The sequence below is a fragment of the Protopterus annectens genome, chromosome 2.part1 (assembly GCF_019279795.1).
Source record: "Protopterus annectens isolate FY-2018-M chromosome 2.part1, PAN1.0, whole genome shotgun sequence".
Taxonomy (NCBI): domain Eukaryota; kingdom Metazoa; phylum Chordata; order Ceratodontiformes; family Protopteridae; genus Protopterus; species Protopterus annectens.
The window spans coordinates 562,685,391-562,708,331 of NC_056729.1; the positions used below are offsets into that span (position 1 = coordinate 562,685,391).

General features: G+C 42.7%; 1 protein-coding gene across 1 annotated transcript in view; it reads right to left on the bottom strand.

Annotated features, from left to right (window-relative positions):
* The window catches only part of IMMT (inner membrane mitochondrial protein), a 1,103,717-nt gene that overhangs the window by 401,564 nt on the left and 679,212 nt on the right, over positions 1 to 22,941 (bottom strand). Inside the window, exon 10 of the mRNA XM_044062331.1 lies at positions 361 to 490. Coding sequence (XP_043918266.1) covers positions 361 to 490 — 130 coding nt within the window. The remainder of the gene's footprint in view (positions 1 to 360; positions 491 to 22,941) is intronic.

Here is a 22,941-nt window from a genome sequence, read left to right on the forward strand (position 1 = left end):
CTTCGATTCTACATTTTCACTTGTAAAATCTGTACACCAGTTCAAACTGGTCCTAAGGAGAGAGAGAGGGAGAGAGAGTCTACACCTTTGTATTCTTTACATTTTTGTTACTACTAACTCTGAATGTAATACAGGCTGAACCTGCAACTGGTTGTGCTATAATTATTCATCTACCTTGTTAACAGAAGTGTAAAAGTAAATAAAACTCAAACAGCCAGAGTGAAGGGACTATGTAAATCAAACATTTGTCACTTCTCATCTCTGATCTGCCTGCAAGCAGTGACACTAGTACACTCCTCAGTGATACAGTAGCAACATCATATGGACACTATGAAAACGGTGACAAAACTGTTTACTTACTTCGTCCCTTCCAGCCACGCTGCATCTCCGGAGTGATGCTGTTCAACTCCCTCTGAAACTGCTCCTTAGCCACAGCAACCAATTCTTGATACTGAGCTACTATCTTTGCTTCAGTCTGGGCTGCTTGCACCTACAAAAGGAGGCACATTTTTTGTTTGGAAGGGTAAACAACCAAAGTTCAAATGTGATATGAAAGAGAAGTCCATGAATCTTTTTAAGTGTACACCTTTGGGAAAACAGCTGGGTTGATTTGATAAAAAATACATTTGACTCTAAAAAGAATGCAAGTTCACTTCTGTACAAATCAGAAGTGTCACAAGCAAGAAAAGCAGCATTTAAGGGGGAAAAAAAGGAAAAATACTACACACTGGAAGATCTGTTTTAAGTTTACTTACAGGGGACGTGATGAAAACCAGCAAAACATACTGCACTTGCAGCTTAAAATGTTTTTAACTGTATATTGCTATGTTAAACATTCATCAGTGCAAGGTATGCCATCATAGTCAGTACATGTCAATCAAAACAATTGCCTTAAACATCTTCAATTTTAAGTTAGAGATTTGCAAAACAGCACTGATTATATTCATGACTAAAATTTAACATTAAAAGCTTTTCAATATATATTTTTACTGTGTGCATTCCAAAATAAATAAAACAAGCAGCGTAATTAATGCTCAGCATAAACAATAACTATGCAATCTTATCAGATACAACATATTTGCCAAATGGGATAAAAAAGTTTTCATTGGCTATTCGTATCTCCAGCACTTGTCCTAAATGTTGCTTCAGACTCTTTACATCTTAGAGACAAAGACAGTCATATCTCAGAAGCTTGACTTGGAAAATTCTCAAAAACTTACTTTTTTAATTTCTTGTGCATTTCCTGCATGCAATTTCAGTTTCATTATAACTGTTAGAATAAACATGTTACTGCAGTATTTTCCACCTACACCCATCTCTGAAATCCTTTTGTACCCTCTGTCACCCAAGTGACAGGCTACACTTTGGGCCTTACTTATATGGGTATGGAAACAAGTCATGAAGTAGAAACTAGTTAACAGAGAAAAGCATCATCTAATGGCATCCCTTTGCTAAAACAATCAATATTTAAATCAGGTCTGTATCTACAGATGCATGCATATATCTATCTATGTATCAATCTATTTATAGTGAAAAGATTCAACGATCATTTTCAGACCCGAGATCATTATCTATACTTATGCTTTACATACTGTATTCAGTATTAGACAATCTGATCTCCCAACATGTTTCTACACTGCATGGTACTAATATAACTCAACAGTTTTCAACATATTTCACTTACGCACTGGCTACAGTTATTTCACTGCAGATCACAACAAAGACTGAATAAATCCTAGCATTCCATCCATGTTCTAAAATCTGTGTCCAAATACTATACCACTTGCATCCTGAATGTCTTACTCCTTTGTTTGAATTATTGCCCTGGTGATGAATGCAGAGCTTGATATTACTGTACCACTGGCATGACTATTTAGAAACTTGTATTAGGAGTCCTGTAGTTACATATATTGAAATGAACATTATTCGGAGTCATGGTATTTTATCCACTAAAATAAACACTGTGGAATGAGCTACTTATCTTATATCCCTGAAGCAGCTGCCTTTGTTTCCCTTTTCTAGAAGAGATTTTAGTATTTTTTTCTTGGACAGTACCGATTCAATGATTTGCTTATTTTTATTTATTTTTTTGCATGGATGGCATTACCTTTGAGAAACAGATTTCTATAATGCTATCAAAACTTGCATGATTATTAACTGCAAACCTTATGATAAAGGTGATCTCTCTGTCATTTCAAGGGTTGCTGATCTAGTGAGTTTTATTCCGTACTAAAAAACAGTGCACTTTCAATCACTCTGGATTAAAAAGCAGCCACTGGGGCCCATCTTGCATTGCTGAAAATCTGTCCAAGATGGTATAATCACAATCTGGAAGCCAAAAATCAAATAAATTGGAGGTCAGCTGGTCTGGATATGAAGCATTACTACTCAAAGATAAGCCAGAATTCCTTACCAATGAGACCCCCTGCCTCAACTGGCCAGCTGCAGCAAGTGGGATGTCCACAAAGGTTCTTACAAAGAATAGAGAGAGTAGAAACAAAGTACAAAGCTTATCGCCTCAAAGTCCTGTCTCTACTCTGTTTAGCACAGACTTCTGAGAGGTGATCTTTGCCTGGCAAGCAAGGTATCTCTGGACTGTGTTTTGATGAACCTTTTGCACATCCACAAAACAAGCCGTACCGGAACTACTAGACCTAAATTTTGCTTGCAATATAACTAGGACATGTTGGAGAGATTGATTAGCTTTTCGGAGAATTCCCATTCTCTGGAACAGGCTCCCCATCTATTTGAAGCACAGTCACTCCCTATCTCTATTTAGGCACAACGTGGACCAATGGAAGGGTAATTAGAAATGCACTCCTGGTCTGGCACCTACGTCTCTGATGGACAGACACTGTGTACACTACACCCTATATAAATCAATTTGTGGGTCATATTTTGGTTGTATGGATAGAATAAGGGCTCTTGTGGTTGTTAGCCTAGTATACACCTATGAATCTATGAAGTAATAACCACTTTAGTACACTCTGCTAGCTCCAAAACATAAAATAAACAATTTTCTACTCTTTTTATAACTTTTAAACTGACACGAGAAAAAGGTTGTTCCTGTTTAAAAGCACAGTTAAATCTCGAGACAGTCCATTACAACACAAACTCCTAGTAGAAAAATGACTTTCTTAACCAAGAGAGTAAAACAAATTTAAATGTGGAAGTTTTTTTCCCCAAAGTGAACTTTTCTGCCCAGGAATGGAATAGCACAAGCAGACGGTCAAGCTCACAAAAGGGCACTCTCTTTGGTGGCATGTAAGCTCTGAAGGGCTTGGCACTCAAACCTGTCTTTTTAGGTACTTGTGGTGTCTGAAAGTTTGAGTGCAAGGAAGGTGCCCTGAAATTTTAGAAGCTGCCTGTTACATCCTTGGCAGAATACAATGCATACACAGCTCAGGCTACTGTAGCAGTGATCAATATGATGAACATCTGCATTTCCTCTACTATACAGGGTTCAATTTCCTCAGTTCTCATTTGCCTACTCTGTGACGTTGAGTAAGTCACTTAACTAGACACTGGTTTCAGGTTGTTTATGAAAAGGAAGTGCGTGTCCAGTGGGTATCCTGGTCAACAAATGTGTGTTATCGGTGCATAAAATTGTTCTTAATTCTATGAACAGGAAATGCAGTTTTTTATGTTTACATTTACCCAGTTCTCAGAAAATGTACAGTACATGTGTACACCCTGGGATTCATTAACACTTACACTAGGTTTAACACCATTCTGAGTGAATGAACAACGTAAGCATAACTTGTATCTTCTTCCTCCTAATTTTAATTTTCCTAATGATTTTCTTGCAGCTTTAAATGTCGAGGGGGATTCATAAAGGTCAACACAAAGTGAAGATTACATGTACACTTAGTGCAATCTTTTTGAGTGACTAGAAAGCATAAAAATGTAGTAGGGATGTTCTGGAATACAGACTGTGTACACTTGGTGTTGGTATTACTGAATCTGGCCGTTTTTTTACAATATGCACAACATGTGCATATGATTTTTTAAACATACACAGGATGCGTATATCACTGTCATGATATGCACAACACAGGCATGTAGCCAAACCATAGCTGACAGTATTCTAACACCAGTTTAAAGAGTAAAGTGGCACGTTTATTGTAACATGCTGGTTAAAAATGCATGGTTACTGCCTGAGAAAATAAACAGTAAAGATTATTTAATAAAATTCAGAATTCTGTAGACCAGACTCCAATGGGTAAAACATCGTGGAATACGGGAAATAGAATAGTAATGAAATGTTGCAGATTCTGATAAGAAAAACAACAGGCTGCAAAAGATGGTGTCAGCAATGTTGCAGATTCTGATAAGAAAAACAACAGGCTGCAAAAGATGGTGTCAGCTCATGTCAGGACAAAAAGAGGGACATGCACTTTGCAAACTGGCTTGTGAAATAAACGAATGAGGGGTACATGCAAAATGACTATCATATACAGCAAGGATTCATGAAGGTCAAATCCTGACTTTTATAACAAGACTAAAATAGGTTTATTCCAAAGTTAGCACAGGCAAATAAAATGTATTTATTTTCAGTGCAAAATGGGAGAATGTATGAGACAAATACTGCACAATCATTTCAGACAGTGAAATGAGATTTAAAGCTCGCCATAATACCTGTAAATGTTCCATGTGACAAAGGAGTTGACAGTTCATTACGGCATGAATAACCAATCTGTTTCCAGGTTGAATAATAAGAATTTTAAATAGGATTCTAGCTGTAGTACTTAAGATTCTAATCTTGTGATTTTTCTTGTGCAAGACATTAATAAAATAATACCAAATAGATACTATGAAATTAATAAAGACAACACTATGTATGAATATCTTTGAGAAATGTAGGGTCTGGTTAACAGTGTATGAGAAAAGAAAAATCAAGGGTGCTTTTTCCCATGATTACATAGGAAAATGACTGTGTATAAACCCTAGGCGTTATCCAGTAATATTACAAAGCACGTAAATGAAAAAGCATATTTAATATTGTGAGGCTTTTTTTTCCTGATAAACAAGGTACCCTTAGCAGTTTTGTATCTGGTTTGCATATCACTAGAAGACAATCTGATAAAGAGAAATGGCCTGGAGAAAGTGTTTACTGAATGCATTCAAGTGTTTTCTTTACTGGGAGAGTTATAAAGATATACAAAATCAAACAGCACTTACTAATAGCACAGGCTGTACCATGCGCCTTAGCATGACTAACTTTTCATTTTGGTTAACTTTAGCCTGTCTGTGTAGCTATCAACTAAGAAATTATTAGCAATCAAAAACTTCAGCGTTTGAAGCTGTACATAGTTTTGTGCATCAAGTTCATAGGTTTTATGGGCGGGGTTGGGGGTTGTTTGTTCTGTTTGAGGGCTTTCAAAAAAAACAAAGTTACACAATATGTGACATGGGCGCAAATGGATATGACATGAAACTGTATAAAAGACCAACCTGACCAACAGTATATACATGCAACATATAAGTTGGAACTAGACATTTAGCAAAAGTGCAGTTATTTATAAATGAGAATAACTATATAAGAAAAAAAGAAGTTATGTACTCACCATAACGTTCCATGTGTGCTGTTGTCCATCATCATCTTCATTCTTACCAGGTTGGTTCGGATCTGACTCTGCCTTTATATGCAAGCTGAGGGTCTTCCACTAGCTCCTGGCTAAACCCTATCCCAGCATGCACTAGGTAAACTCCCCAGGTCTTGTTTGCAGTTATAAAAACAGTAAGAGAATTAGTTAAATACAGTTTAATAATTCCAGAGTGCAATAAAAGTGGGCAGGGAATAATGATATCCAATTGTACCAACTCGGTCTCCCAGGAGTAAAGAATGGCCGGGGGAAGGAGGGTGGGATGCAAGAATGAAGGCGATGGACAACACACATGGAACCATATGGTGAGTATATAACTTCTTTAGGTGTTGCTGTTCTAGCTCGCCTTCATTCTTACCAGGTTGGGACAGTGTCTCTAACATCATCTTTCTTGGGTGGCTCCAGGGAGAATATTCTTCAGAATCATGGAACCAAAAGAGGCCCTGTTCCTAGAGGCCAAATCGAGTTTGTAATGAGTGACAAAGGTATGTGGTCTTGCCCATGTTGCTGCAGCACACATGGTATCAACTGGTAGTATGGCCAGAACAGCAGAAGAGGTTGCAATAGCTCTTGTAGAGTGAGCTTTAACTCTATGGGGAAGATCTCTGTTCCGAGACTTACAGATGAAGGGAGTCTAATATTATGTGACTGAATGATCACTGAATGATCACAATAGCAAATGCTCTAAACAGCAACAAATGCCAGACCTCCAAACCATGATTGTGGGGGGCTGCCCCCCCCCCACTAAATATATATACCAACTCCGAGATCGCACTATAGTGAGGAAAGGGCAAATATTTCGATCTTCACTGTAGTGCGATTCCAGAAAAAGCACTTAAAGGTCCGGCATTTTCGATCTTTAGAGCGTTCACTATTGTGGTCATTCCATCACGTAATATAGATCTGATAGTTATGCACTCTGAAAGCCATTTTGAAAATGTGACCTTAGAGACTTAAGTACCTTTCTTTCAAGCTGAAAAGGATATAAAAAGCTGGTCAGATTTTCTAAAGTTCTTAGTCCTGTATAAATAGAAATGTAATTGAAAGAAGTTATGTACTCACCATAATGTTCCATTGGAGTAGTTGTGCTTCATTTTTCTGCAACCTGTGGGTATTCGGATCCATATCAGATCCGAGCCAGCAATTTTCTAGTATCTGCTCCAAGCTCCTCCCCTACCCATAATGCACCACCATCTCCTGCCTTCCCTCAGATCGAGTTTGCTGCAAATATACACAGTAGCAACTCAGCCCAAAGAACCCAACATACTTATGGATATTATAAGGTCAGGGGGACGGAGGGAGGGAAGGTTGCAAAAAATGAAGTATAACTACTCAGATGGAATGTTATGGTGAGTACATAACTTCTTTAATCTGAAGTAGTTAACTTCGTTTTATCTGCAACCTGTGGGACAGAGTCCCCAGCTATTTAAATCCTGGGAGGCCCTCATGGGAGGATATTCCTAAGCACCGCAGAGCCAAAGGATGCTCTTCCTCTGGAAATCAGGTCTAATTTATAATGACAAATGAAGGTATGTGGATTTGCCCAAGTTGCTGCTGTGCAAATGTCATCCAAAGAAACCCTAGACCAAAAGGCAGCAGAAGTCACCATGGACCTGGTAGAGTGAGATTTAATTATACCATGAGGAGGATAAACCTTTTGCTTTGTAAACATACGAAATGCAAAGAGTGATCCATCTAGCTAAGGAAACCTTGGAAATGGCCTTTTCCAAAAAAGGTTTGGAAAAGGAAACGAACAATTGGTTGGACTTGCGGAATGACTTTGTTCTATGAAGATAGAAACGAAGTTGCCTATAAACATCTAACAAGTGAAGTTTATATTCACCCTTGTTTTTGAAATTGGGAAAGAAAACGGGTAGATTAACAGACTGGTTTATGTTTGATTCAGATGCCACTTTGGGTAAGAATGAAGGATTTGTACGGAGAGATACCCTATCTTTATGGAAGACCAAATAAGGAGGCACAGCAGACAAAGCCTGAAGCTCAAACCCTTCTGGCTGATGTAATGGCCACTAGAAAGGCGGTCTTCCAAGATAAAAATTTTAGATCCATTGAAGCTGCAGGTTCAAAGGGGGGAGCCACCAATGCCTGGAGGATGAAGGTAAGGTCCCAAGGAGGCACAGAATCTTTGACAGGAGGATGCAAAAGAAAAGTGCCTTTAAGAAAAGGCTTACACAGCCTAGAAGAAGCCAAGGCAATGTTATCTTCCTCAACATGAAAATTAGAAATGGCTGCCAACTGTACTTTCACTGTGGAGAAGCTAGCTCCTTGCTGAAAGATACTAGTCAAAAAATCTAACACCACCGGAACAGGGGCTGTAAAAGGATCCATGCTCCTATGAGAGGCCCAAATGGAAAAATGCTTCCATTTACTGCAATAAACTTTCCTAGTGGAAGCTGTAAGAGAGGCCACTAGTATAGATTTTACAGGGGATGAAAGACCGGGAGTCCTGGCAATCAATGAAACTGGAGCAACCAAGCTGTCAGCTTGAGTCTGCCAGGTTGGGCGGGCAGGCACCCGAAGGATGAGAGATTAGATCCGAGCAGGGGTACAGAGTCCACAGAGGAGCTAAAAGATGAGACCAAAGGAAGGGAAACTAAATGGTGAGGCCAGAATGGGGCAATGAGGGATCACTTTGCACCCCCAGTTGGCAAGCTTTCTGAAGAAACTTCGGAATGAGTGGTAACGGACGGTAAGCATACAGAAGACTGGGGGGGGCAAACATGGACTAGATAGTCTCTGTGGGCATCCCCTGGGGAGAAAATCAGAGCGAAGAACTCGTTGCACTTCACGCTAGAAGATGCGAAGAGATCGCAGCAAGGCTGTCCCCATGCAAGGAATATCTCCTCCGCTACTGACTATTTCAGAGACCACTCATATGGCATCAGAATATATATTATAGATATAAATAGAAATGTAATTGAAAGAAGTTATGTACTCACCATAATGTTCCATCGGAGTAGTTGTGCTTCATTTTTCTGCAACCTGTGGGTATTCGGATCCATATCGGATCCGAGCCAGCAATTTTCTAGTATCTGCTCCAAGCTCCTCCCCTACCCATAATGCACCACCATCTCCTGCCTTCCCTCAGATCGAGTTTGCTGCAAATATACACAGTAGCAACTCAGCCCTAAGAACCCAACATACTTATGGATATGATAAGGTCAGGGGGACGGAGGGAGGGAAGGTTGCAAAAAATTAAGTATAACTACTCAGATGGAATGTTATGGTGAGTACATAACTTAACTTCATTTTATCTGCAACCTGTGGGACAGAGTCCCCAGCTACTTAAATCCTGGGAGGCCCTCATGGGAGGATATTCCTAAGCACCGCAGAGCCAAAGGATGCTCTTCCTCTGGAAATCAGGTCTAATTTATAATGACAAATGAAGGTATGTGGATTTGCCCAAGTTGCTGCTGTGCAAATGTCATCCAAAGAAACCCTAGACCAAAAGGCAGCAGAAGTTGCCATGGACCTGGTAGAGTGAGATTTAATTATACCATGAGGAGGATAAACCTTTTGCTTTGTAAACATACGAAATGCAAAGAGTGATCCATCTAGCTAAGGAAACCTTGGAAATGGCCTTTTCCAAAAAAGGTTTGGAAAAGGAAACGAACAATTGGTTGGACTTGCGGAATGACTTTGTTCTATGAAGATAGAAACGAAGTTGCCTATAAACATCTAACAAGTGAAGTTTATATTCACCCTTGTTTTTGAAATTGGGAAAGAAAACGGGTAGATTAATAGACTGGTTTATGTTTGATTCAGATGCCACTTTGGGTAAGAATGAAGGATTTGTACGGAGAGATACCCTATCTTTATGGAAGACCAAATAAGGAGGCACAGCAGACAAAGCCTGAAGCTCAGAAACCCTTCTGGCTGATGTAATGGCCACTAGAAAGGCGGTCTTCCAAGATAAAAATTTTAGATCCATTGAAGCTGCAGGTTCAAAGGGGGGAGCCACCAATGCCTGGAGGATGAAGGTAAGGTCCCAAGGAGGCACAGAATCTTTGACAGGAGGATGCAAAAGAAAAGTGCCTTTAAGAAAAGGCTTACACAGCCTAGAAGAAGCCAAGACAATGTTATCTTCCTCAACATGAAAATTAGAAATGGCTGCCAACTGTACTTTCACTGTGGAGAAGCTAGCTCCTTGCTGAAAGATACTAGTCAAAAAATCTAACACCACTGGAACAGGGGTTGTAAAAGGATCCATGCTCCTATTAGAGGCCCAAATGGAAAAATGCTTCCATTTACTGCAATAAACTTTCCTAGTGGAAGCTGTAAGAGAGGCCACTAGTATAGATTTTACAGGGGATGAAAGACCGGGAGTCCTGGCAATCAATGAAACTGGAGCAACCAAGCTGTCAGCTTGAGTCTGCCAGGTTGGGCGGGCAGGCACCCGAAGGATGAGAGATTAGATCCGAGCAGGGATCCAGAGTCCACAGAGGAGCTAGAAGATGAGACCAAAGGAAGGGAAACCAAATGGTGAGGCCAGAATGGGGCAATGAGGGATCACTTTGCACCCCAGTTGGCAAGCTTTCTGAAGAAACTTCGGAATGAGTGGTAACGGACGGTAAGCATACAGAAGCCGGGGGGGGGGGGGGGGCAAACATGGACTAGATGGTCTCTGTGGGCATCCCCTGGGGAGAAAATCAGAGCGAAGAACTCGTTGCACTTCATGCTAGAAGATGCGAAGAGATCGCAGCAAGGCTGTCCCCATGCAAGGAATATCTCCTCAGCTACTGATTATTTCAGAGACCACTCATATGGCATCAGAATAGCCCGACTCAATCTGTCCGCTAAAATGTTGGAGTGTCCCGGGATGTGCATTGCAATCAGAAACCGACCGGTGGAAGACGCCCACTCCCACACTCTCATGGCCTTGCGACACAGGGGATATGATCTGGTTCCCCCTTGTTTGTAGACATACCAGACAACCGACATGTTGTCTGAATTGCAATCATTCCGAGAGGGAGGAGGGTGTGAAAGGCTTTCAAGGCTAAAAGCACTGCCCTCATCTCTAGAACATTTATGTGCAACTAGGTCTCTGTCTGGGATCACATGCCTTGGACGGTCCTTATCAAACAGTGCCCCCCCCCCACCCAAGTTGGGAGACGTCCGTGGTCACTCTGGCTTGGACTGGGGATGACACAAAAGGGCGTCCCGCTGCAACCTCCAGTGAACTTAGCCACCAAAGGAGGGACGTCCTGCAGGTGTGATTGATCCCGATCGGAAAATCCATGGGCAGGTCTAGCCAAGGCCATTGGACCGCCAGAGTCCATTGAAGAACCCGCATATGAAGGCGTGCGCAAGGAAGAATCAATATAGGAGGCAGCCATGGAGCCCAGATCCCAGAGAACATCCCTCGTCTTTGGAAATTTGAGGTTCACTATTTGAACTATGTGGCACCTGAGGGGTAAGATCCTTTCTAGTGTTAAGAAAACGTTTAGCTGCAAAGTGTCTAGCCATGCCCCGATAAAGTCTAGAACTTGTACTGGTTGCAATTGGGGTTTGTGAACATTGACTGTAAAACCCCCAATCGATCTGCCAGGAGAAGAAAGTAGTCTCAGGCCAGACACAGAAGACGCTTGGTGGACACAGTGAAGAGCCAGTCGTCCAGGTACAGAAAGACCTGAATTCCCTGAAGCCTCAGGTGAGCTGCTACGACTGCCATTACCTTGAACACCCTGGGGGCTGTGGTGAGACCGAAGGGTAGAACTCTGAACTGGAAGTGACTGGCTCCCAGCCAGAAGCGAAGAAACCTCCTGGAGTTTCTGTGAACTTTGATATGGTAGTAGGCATCCTGGGGGTCTAACGAGCACATCCAGTCGCACTCTCGGAGATAAGGTAGAATGGACTGTAAGGTGACCATCCGGAACTTTTGTTTGGCAATGGACAGGTTCAAGGTTGACAGGTCCAAGATGGGCCTGATGCCACCCCCCTGTCTTTTTTGGCACTAAAAAGAACGTAGAGTAAATGCCGAATCCGGACTGGCTGAAGGGGACTGGTTTGATGGCTCGTTTTTGAAGTACCTTTAAAACCTCTAAAGCTGTGGGCTTCCCTGTGAGCGGGTGGAACATCCGGGAGGTGTATTGTAGGGCCCGGTGGGGCAACAAATTGATAGTGTAGCCTCTAGATATTATTTGTAGCACCCAACAATCTGCAGTTATGGACTCCCATGCAGCTGGGTACAATGACAATCTCCCCTGACTGCCTCCAAAGTAAGACAGTCTGGCAACCCCTCAGGGCTGTTGGGCGGGCCTGTCAGAAAAAAGTTCTCTAGACCCGAAATTCCTAGGACCCCCTCTAATTCTGGGTCGGTGTCGATCCTGTCCCCCTCTGCCTCTGGGAGAATAGTTGTCCTAAGACTCCAGGGAAAACTGAGATTTCCACAACTACATCTTCTTTTGCCCTCTTTGATTCATAGAAAAGGACCACTGAGGGTTGGAAAAGTGGATCCCGATGGCAGACAAAGTCTTCCAGTCTTTTTCACTCCGGACAAGAGTGTCACGTACCGTCTTCCAGAAAAGGGAGGAACCATCATAGGGAGCATTAATAAATGACGCATTGAAAGGGTCCACAAACTGACACAACCTGAGCCAGGCATGATGCCTCATGGCTACGCCTGTCCCAGCCACCCTAGCCGCTCCTTCCATAGCATGGGAAAGGAGACGCATGGATGTGTTCGATACAGACTTGAGAGTCGACATTTTCATGAACAGTTGTTTGTCCTGCTGCGATAAGGACTCTGGGGATGACTCAGTGAATTCTGAGACAAGGTCTCGCTGAAGCCAGACATGTGCCAAACAGATCAGCGCACGGATGGAAAAATTCGCTGACGAATAAACACACTTTCCAGACCTATCCACCGACCTGGACTCCTTATCCGGAGGGTGGACTGAGGAACTCTCCTGTGCTAGTTCCTTCTTGGTGGCTGCTGCGACCACCATAGCGTCAATGGGAGCTCCTTTAGACCATGGTTGTCTGTCGGTGGGAACAGAAAGGATCTTGTCAGGGTGTTTGGTGATGGGCTCTACGGTGTCAGGTTCCTTCCATGCCCGTGTGGTGATAAGGTCCACCAAGGCATCCACTAGCTGTGACACCCAGGAAGTAGATGGGCCCGTGCCAAAGGCCGCCAGGAACACAAACTCATCCGCAGAAGGTTTTGGGGCTGACCAACCTCCCCTCTGGTGGAGAATTTCCATTATGTCTCCAAAGGAGGCATCTTTGGGAGGTGACATGGGGGAACCTTCTCCTTCCTCTAAGTCTGTGTCCATAGTGAGGGACTCAGGGGAGTCCAAGTGCCTCCTTTTGCACTTGCGCTTACGGTTGCCCTCTTCAGTGGGACACTCCAAAATGAACTTGTGAGCCGCAGAGGGTTCCTCAGAGGGAATAACCTGGGGGTCCTCTGGCATGGGCTGTCCTTGAGACAGTATGGAGTAGACGCCAAATGCGGCGGGGTCTGGGTGAAATCCGAGGAGATGGGCTGGGGTCTCAAATTCTTGGGAGAGAACCCTCTCCACCACCTTGAACGCTGATGGAGAGCGTACCTCCTTGGCACCCAGCAAGGAAGAAGCTCTCCCCGGGTCTGAAGCAGGGATCAGAGCTGAAGAGAGGGTAGCCTGAGGTCCAAGGGAACAGTTCGGATCCGAACAAGCTGGAGCCGAAGAAGAATCCATTGCCTCTGCTCCGACTCCCTATCCACGGCTCAGAGTGTCACCCGGATCCGAACTAGCTGGATCCGAGGAAATCAAGGTAACAGCCAGAGTCGAGGTTGGAGTAACAGTCGGCGCCGAGCTACCAGCCCCAAAGAATCTCGGCTCCAAAAACCCCAAAGCAGTCGCACGGATTGGGGAAGGAGCGATGGGGCAGAAAAAGGGCATGGAGGTCCCCCCCTCCGGAGGGAGAGGGGCCTGGCAAGATTCCCATCTGTACTTGGGCCTGAAGAAATCTCTGCATCATCCTGTCCATGTCTAAGTCAGATAGGCTCAGAGTCTATCACGAAGAAGCAACAGACTCAGATCTGGCTGGTTTGCGCAGTAAGGGTGAGGAAGGCCTCGGATCCGAAGATTCCAACGGCTCCGCCGAGAAACGGGGTGATCGGAGAAACTGGCCTCCAAGTCTTAGGAGGAGGACTAAGGAAAGGCTCCCTGTCCGGGGATCTCTTACGAGACCTATCCCTCCTCCTTTCTTTATCCTCCCTGCGCCTTTCTCTGTCCTTGTCTCTGCCATTTTCTTTTTGCTTGTCTGCCCCAGCACCAGAAGAAGCGGGAGTTTTGAGTCCCTGTCTGAGTGGGAGGTTTGGTGGGAGTATTGGAGACCGAGGCCGAAGCAGAATCCAGCCCAGAAGCAGGGAGAAGACCTTTGGCGAAAAATTTGGCCTTTTGATCCCTGAGGGCTCTTAGGTTAAAACCCACACAGATAGCACACTGGGTAGACAAATGGGGCACTCCCAAACAAATTACGCACAGACAGTGACCATCAGCCGGTGAGAGCTTGTGGCCACACACTGTACATTTTTTGAAGACTGAGTTAGGCTGATCAGCCATAGTCTAAAACTGAATGCCACTCCCAACAGAAAGAATACAACACACACGCTGAGGGAAAGTGGGCCTAACAGCAACTGACAAGACAAAATTGAACCGACGAACAAAGCGTTATACTAATGGGGAAGGTAGGATACACAAACGATCACAGACACACTAAATAGGAAGAACAATCCCAAATTACTTATCCCTGAGCTCAGAGCAAGAGACCACAATGCTCACTATGGTGCGGCAAACGGGAAAGGGAGGGAAAGCAAGAGATGGTGGTACATTATGGGTAGGGGAGGAGCTCAGAGCTTAGAGCAGATGCTAGAAAATAATTTGCCGTCTCGGATCCAATATGGATCTGAATACCCACAGGTTGCAGATAAAATTAAGTTAACTACTTCAGATCATGTATTTTGCCTTATTCCCGTAATTTGGGTAAAAGACTGGCAGCTCTATAGATTGGTTCAAATCAGACTCTGAACATACTTTTGGCAAAAAGGAAGGGTTCACATTCATAAGGATACCATGTCTCCGTGGAAAAGCAAGCGGGGGGGGGGGGGATTTATTGACAAGGCTTGCAGCTCGGATACCCTCCTAGCAGAGGTAATTGCTAACAAAATAGTTTTCTATGTCAAAAACTTGAATTCGCAAGATGATGCTGACTCAAAAGGGGGGGATAATTAAACAAGATAGGATGGAATGCAAGTCTGCAAGTCTCATGGTGGTGGGAGATCTCTGATAGGTAGTCGTAGTAATAAGGTACCTTTAAGAAATGCCTTGCATAGCCTATGAGACATAACGATGAGGCCAGACTCACCTATATGATAACTAGATATTGCTGCTATTGAACTCTAATGGTAGCCGCAGTTGCATCCGCACTGAACAATTTTGCTAGGAATTCTAGAATGGAATTGACTAGGGCAGTAAAGGGATCAATTTGGTTATGAGAAGCCCATAATGAAAATCTTTTCCATTTGCTTCTATAAATCTTTCTTGTAGAAGCCTTATGGGAAGAAATTAGGATATGTTAAACTAATGAAGAGAGGTTAGGAAACCTGGCTATGGTTGGAATCAGAGCTGCCAAGCCATCAAACAGAGTCTGAAGGGAATGATGGAATGTTCCTGACCCATGAATCAAAAGGTCTGGGACTAGGTCCAGAATCCAAGGCTCCTCCTGAAGATGAGGCCAAGGAAGGAGAACCAGATTTGACGAGGCCAGTACGGGGCAATGAGAATCAAGTCCCTTCCCAAGCAATTGGCTTTCTGAAGAAGTTTGGGTATTAATGGAAAGGGAGGAAAAGCATAGAGAGATCTGAGGGCCAATCGTGGACAAGTGCATCCCTTGCTTACTCACCCCCCCGGGGAGCTGCTGTATTTGGCATTCATGGATGTCGCAAAAAGGTTGCAGCAAGGCCTGCCCCATTTGCAGAAAATCTTTTCTGCGACCTCTTGTTTTAGGGACCACTCAAGAGGTATCAGAATCGCTCTGCTGAGTCTGTCTATCACACTGGATTTCCCTGGGATGTGCATTGCTATCGGAAAGTTTTGGGAGAAAGTCGCCCACTGCCATACTCTCAGGGCCTTTCAACAAGGGGGTAAGATCGGGTTCTTCCTTGTTTATATTTACCATAAAACTGACATGCTGTCTGTCTATATTGCAATAGTTCCCAGCGGAAGAGAGTTCTGGAATGCTTGCAACGCCAGAAGCACCGCTCTCATCTCTAGGACATTGATGTGCTAATGGGCCTCGTGATCCTGCCACTTGCATTGGACAGTCTTTCCCAGATAATGCCCCCCCACCTTATCTGAGAGGCATCTGTGGACACTGTGGTCAATGTTTGGGGAAGTACACATTGTACATCTAGTGTCACATGAGTGGAGTAAAGCCACCAATGAAGGTTTTTATTTTTGCAAGATTCTATTATTTTGTGGGACATCAGCAATTCCTGCATCGACCACTGAATGGACAGTAGCCACTGGAGAATCCATGTGTAGATGTGCTAAGGGGATCAAGGTTATTGCTGCTGCCATGGTTCCCAAAACTTTTAGGACTATCCTTGTTTTTTTCTTTGTGAGAAGATTTACAGCCAGATTTCATAGAACTTGAACTCTTTCTGGAGGAAGTTTGGCCATCATATTTGTTAAATCCAATTCTGTTCCTATAAATAAGACATGCTGAGAAGGCAGCAAAACAGATTTATCATAGTTTATTGTAATTCCTAGGTGAGAGCAGAGCTGCAAGGTGGTGTCTCTTGCATTTATTAGTAGACGCTCAGTGGTAGTGGTTAGGAGCCAGTCGACTAACACCCAGAATCCTAGGTGCCTTAAGTGAGCCGCGACTACTGCCATACATTTGAACACTCTGGGGGGCTGTAGTGAGGCCAAAGGACAGAGCTCAAAACTGGTAGTGACTGGCTCCCAGCTGGAAGTGCAGGTGTCTCCTGGATCGCCTGTCCATTCTTATGTGGTAGTACGCATCCTGAAGGTCTATCGAACACATCCAATCGTCTTGTCCCAGAAAAGGGAGCACTGACTGCAGTGCTACCATTCGGAAATTGGACTTTCTTACTGATCAGTTTAGATTGCTGAGATCTAAAACTGGTCTTCAGTCCCCTGTTTTCTTTGAAACTAAAAAGAATCTTGAGTAAGTTCAGGATCCTATTTGGTCTGCAGGGATGGTCTGGATGACTCTTGTCTAGCAACTTCTGAACTTCTAACATTGCCTGTTCCTTTTGACAGGGAGGAATGTCTGGGATCTTTTTTATGTTTGGGATGGGGAAGGAAAAGAGCATGGAGTAACCTCTGGATATGATGCTCTGTACCCACTTGTCTTATTTGTAACCAGGCTTCTGGGTACAAAGCTAAACGGCCCCCTGATTTCCTCCAGTGACAGACAGGCAGACTACTTTCAGGAGCACTGGAAGGGCTTACCAAAGAAAGATTCTCAGTCACCTTGATTCTGCGGACCCCCTCTGCCACATGGTCAGCATCTTCCATTACTACTTCTCCCTCGGCCACTGGGGGAAGAGTCACCATGTGTCCTGGAAAGCTCTCAGATTTTCAAAACCACATTTTTCCACTTCCTTTCTGGTAGGTAGGGAAAAACAGACCCCTACAGCAGACAGAGCCTTTCCTTCTTACTCACACCTGGTTAGTGTGTCCTTGACTTTAGGCCCAAACAGAGAGGAGCCATCAAACGGGGCGTTCACAAAGAAAGATTTAAAGGACTCCACGAAGTCACACAAGGGCATCCAAGAAATTCCTGAACCTGCTGCTCTGCTCGCTCCATCTGCTACATAAGAAATCAATCTTGTAGAGGAGTTGACAACTGAATTTAAAGGTAAATAGCGGAGACGAAACTTTATCCAAAACCCCCTTCAGCTTTGAAGAGCATCTCCTAACTCCTTCAGATCTCTCTCTAATCTAGTAAAATGGGTCAGATAATTCAGCAATCTGAGAGCAAATGTCCCTGAAGAAAAAATGCGCTTTCCATATCTGTCCATTGTTATGAGACTCCTCATTCGGTGGATGAACAGAAGATGTCTCAGAGTTCCTTCTTGGTGCCTGCTGCCACCACCATAGCATCTACAGGGACTCCCTTAATTAAAAAGGTTTTGTCTGAGGGGGATGTGATAAACTTATTTGGCCTCCGAGAAACAGGTTCCACTGTATCTTGAGACTACCACACCTTCTGAGAAACTAGATCCAAAAGTTCGGAGAAAGGCAGAGACACCCAAGTGGAGGAAGGGTGAGATCCAAAGGCCTTCAGGTACACTGACTTCTCTGTCAAAGGGTTGGTGGACTTCCAGCCACCTCTCTGCTCAAGTATTTCTAAGATGTCTCCAAAGGACACATGATCAGGTGACCGTGGGGACCCTTTCTGCTTCATCCACATCTTTATCAGAAGTGCTGGACTCCTCAGGGGAGTCTAAATGCTTCCTCTTACACAACCTCTTCTGAGGGACCTCCTCAGAAGGATGCTTTTGAGGGAAGAATGTCCAGAGATGATAGCAGAACTGCCTGTGGAGACAGTACTCTTATCACCTCAAAAGCCCCTCAACCCTGAAAAGAGGATATCCCTGGATCCGAAGAAGTCGAGGGAAACCCCAGAATCAAAGACGATGGCCCTGAGGCAGGAGCCAAGCTCACCTTGACCGATGCTCTAAGAGACAAGGTCAGATCCAACAACTGCCCTGTCTGACTCACCTGCCCAGACCCAATTGGAGAGAGTCGGCTTGTAGAATCCTCAAGCTCTGATAGAGCCAAGGACGTCAGAGCAATGGTCTGGTCCAAAGATCAGGTAATAGGTCTCGGGTCCGATGGTTCCATCAATATCAGCTCAGGACATTTCGACTCCGAAGTCTGAGGTCAGATCAGAATAGGAATCAGAGCAGAAGGGAGGATGTGGTCAGATCGGAAGCCCTCAAGGTTGGATCCAATAACAGCTTAGTCAGCGCCGGTGTCCTTAATATCCTCTGTACCACTCGATCCATGTCATTGTTAGATAGGCACCTGGAATATAGATTGGAGGGGGTTAGAGACTTGGAAGGTTGAAGTACTAGTGATTTTAGAGTAGGGGAGAACAGCTCCAAGACAGGGGACCGGCTCTGCAACTCAGACTCTACCAGCACCAAGACTGATGGTGCTGGAGCTGTAGATTTTTCGGATCCAGACTTAGAATCCAGCACTGAAATTTTGGCAACCTTTTTTCAAGGTTCCCATAGAGCACTAGAAGAGGAAGATCTCTTCCCAGACTTGTCAGATTTTGAAAATGGAGATTGGTCAGTCTTTGATAAACCTGGACCTTCTATTGCTTCTGAGAAGGGGGTTTTTAAGAGACCACTCAGCATCAATTTGTTTTTCCTCTCCAGGAGAGCCCTGTGATTAAAATAATGACAAATGAAGCAAGACTCCTGGAGATGGACAGCTCCTAGGCAATAGACACAAATTGCGTGTCTATCAGTTAGGGACATTTTCTGTCCACATTTTTTGAAACCTGACCGTTTTGAATCTTTAGAAGACATCCTGAAAAGGGATAGTAAGAAAATTAGCTAGAGAAGTTTTTTTTAAACAATTTAACAGTAAACTTAACTATGAAAAACCGATCTAGAGGATGAAAGGAGGGCACAGCTCTCTAACTTAAACAGGCTATGCCTGGGAGACCGAAACTAAAAGAGATAATCCATTAACTTAAATGGGCTAAGGATAAAGCAGTTCTCTAACTTAAACTGACCTTAACAAGCTTCCTGAATGTGGGAAATAAGAGGAAGGCCGAGGTGGAAGACTATGGCCAACTGCAGAAAATCAGCCACAACAAAGTGGAAATAACGGACTAGCACAATAACTAGCTATCTAGATCAATAATAGAGAAGAATAGGCAAATTCCAACAATAATGATTATAATAAAGAGTATACTTAGCCACAGCCAGTAGAACGAGCACCCGATCTGGTTTAGTGGCAAACGAGATCTAGGGAGTTTACCTTGTGCATGCTGGGATAGGGTTTAGCCACGGGCTAGTGGAAGACCTTAAGTTTGCATATAAAGGCAGAGTTAGATCCGAACCAACCTGGTAAGAATGAAGGCGAGATAGGACAACACATTGATGCTTTCTGTAATGTCTTTCAATCTGAATGGTCTTACAGATAAATATAAAAAGAGTAGTGAACTATATTAAAAAAATGTAGAGTGCAAATAGCTATGCTACAGGAAACGCACCTGGAAAGAACTAAAGATGTGAATTTATTTTACATTTATTGACCAGAACAGTCCGACTGGATACATGTCCATTTTCACCGGAGGCCTGGGGAGAAAAGCTCCAGATAACAGATAGAATATAACAGATACGAGTCAAACATATTTACAAAACTCTCTTACTCACAATACACACAGTGTGTAATAGTATACAAAAACAACAGGTTGTAGCAAGCTATTATGAGCAAGAGATGCATACAATATTAATTTAAATAAGGCATTAAATACGTAATCGTTAATCAGGGCTAGTACAGGGACAAAGCCAGTGCTCTTTAAAATACTGAGGCCTTTTTTGAAGACTTAAAAGAAGGTTCAAGGGGAAGGTTAGATGGAAGTGAATTCCAAGTTTTATCAACAATGTTGGTAAACAAGGAGTCACCGGCTGAGTTAATGGCTTTGTGGGTTTGGACCAACAGTTTATTGAATGATCGTAGCTGCCTTGAATTACTGTATGACTTCATGATATTTTTGAGTGCTGGAGTATTTTCAGGGTGGTACAGAATTTTGTGTGCTACTATTGAACAGAAGTAGGCTAGGCAGTTCTAGCCACCCAAGATGACTGAGGTTTTGACAGTGATGTATCCTATATGTTGAGCATATGGCAAATCTGTAACAGTGAGAGCTTACCAAGTTCAGTTTTGCTCAAACTGAACTGTTTGAAAAATGTGATAAAGAAAGGTTTTCAGGATGGTTACTCAGCGGAATATCAGAGGTAAAGGAAAAGAGGAGTACTTACATTAATTGCAAGAGGAGCTCCAATAATGACAGAAGAGGGGAAAAAAGATAATGGAAGATGCATAGTACTAAGGGGCTACTGGCTAGGGAGGAGGATTACATTGGCATGCATTTACATCCCCCCTAAAACTGCTATAATGCAGTTTAAAAAATTCTGGGAGGAATAATAAGCTTTCAGCAAGGAATATTACTTATAGGTGGAGACTGGAATTTGATTTGCAACAGTGAAAATGTGTCTGGGGGGCCTAGAAGGGAGAATATAACAAAGGAGGGTAGACTTTTTTTTTTTTTTTTTGGAAGAAATATATAAAAATGTTTGGCATGGAAGATGTGAATTCAGTACTAGGAGGTTGGAGTGAATTTACATATTACTCACTGAGATACAAAAAAACTGGGCTAGGCTAGAAAGATTTTACATCTCACAGGAACATGCGCATTTAATTGAAGGCCTTGAAATGCACCCGATAACTATATCAGATCGTGCACCAATAACAACTAAAATAAAAACACACGGTAATGAAATAAAAATGATACACTGGCGCTTTCCCACCTATCGGATGAACAGAGAGGAATTGGTTGTGGAATTCAGGAGCTATTAGGGAAGACAGAATTATCTTCTGAAAACATAGCTAAGGAGTGGGATAAAACTAAAGTGGAGTTTAAACCTATGTTGGAAATAAAAGAAAGGGAGATATGGTTAAACAATAACAAGAATTATTCAGGGGGATTGAAAAATGTTTAAGTACTGCAAGATAGGGGAAATCTCTCAGAAGAAGAAAAGGAGCAATTGTCGAATGCTAAACAGAAAATAAGGGATTACACCTCAATAATATGCACGAGTTTAGAAAGACTGCTATTATGAAACTGTTTTTTTGATAATTCTAGAGCACAAACACTTTTAGCACAACAACTCAGGCAACAAGAAAGTGGAAAGGGTAGTCACCAAGCTTTGGGAGCCTATAACAAGGAAGATAACAAGATACCCTGTAGAAGTACTAGAAATATTTTGGAAATTTTTGAAAATTTGAATAAAGTGGAGAAATATGGAAATCAAGAAAAGGTGCAAATGGACATGTTTATGGAAGAATTAAATATCCCAAAGTTAGAGGTAGATGAGACTCAATTACTAACAGGATAGGAAGGGATGAGATAAAAATGACTAAGTATAACCAATCTACAGGAAGGTCCACAGGAATAAATGGTATTCCTATGGAAGTTAGGAGGGAAAACTGAAAGATCTGGAAGGTTTTGTTTAACAGCATTTTAAGAGGAGAAGTACCAGCATCCTGGAAGAAAGCGGTGGTAACGTTAATATCTAAATAGGGTAAAGATCCATCAGATCCAGCTTCATACAAGTACATTTCAATACTAAACCAAGATTATAAAGTTTTTATGTCTATAATGGCTAAAAGAAATGCAAAAGTGATACCAAAACTGATAGATCAGTATGGTTTTGTGGAGTGGAGACAAACATTTGTCAATATTAACAGAACACCAATGATCCGGAGGGAAGTAGAATGCAAGAAAGTACCACTTTTACTGGTGGGCACTGACGCAGAGAAAGCATGACAGAGCAGACTGGGACTTCATGAGCAGGACAATGGCAGCATTTGCTTTCCCTGATACATTTATAAGGTTAATTAGAAGAATATACGAGCGATCGTAGGATTGAATTAAAGTGGATGAGGTCCTCTCCGATAATTTCTGCTTGAGTAGAGGAACCAAGCCACTTTCCCCTTTGTTGTTTGCATTACATTTAGAACCATTGGCAAAAAAAAAAAAACTTAGAAATTCAATGATATAATTGGTATGGTAGTCAAGTAAAGCTGGCTCCATTTGCAGACTATATTATTTTATACATGACAAAACCAGAAAGGGACATTACACTGTTGTGGAACATTTTAAGACAGTTTCAAATTTTCTCAGGAGACAAAATGAATGAAGCTAAAACCAAAGCAATTACTTGTAAATTATATACCCACATATGAACTGGACCAACAATATCCATATTTATGGTGACATAAAATTAAGTATTCAGAACTATGGATTAGAAAATGAGTCTGTGGTGGCAGCTACGGATATGTGGGAAGAGACTAAACAGAAGATAATACAAAAATTGAGAAACTGGAAGTTTTGTTATATGGATATGGATACTAAGATACAAGCCATTAAAATGTTTTAGTCCTTTTAGCCTTTATACACAGGTCAGGCACACTTACCAACTGGAGTAGTTGTGGATAGCGATTAAAGAGTAAAAAAAAAAAAAGGATTTTACCTAGGAAGGGAAGACAAAGGT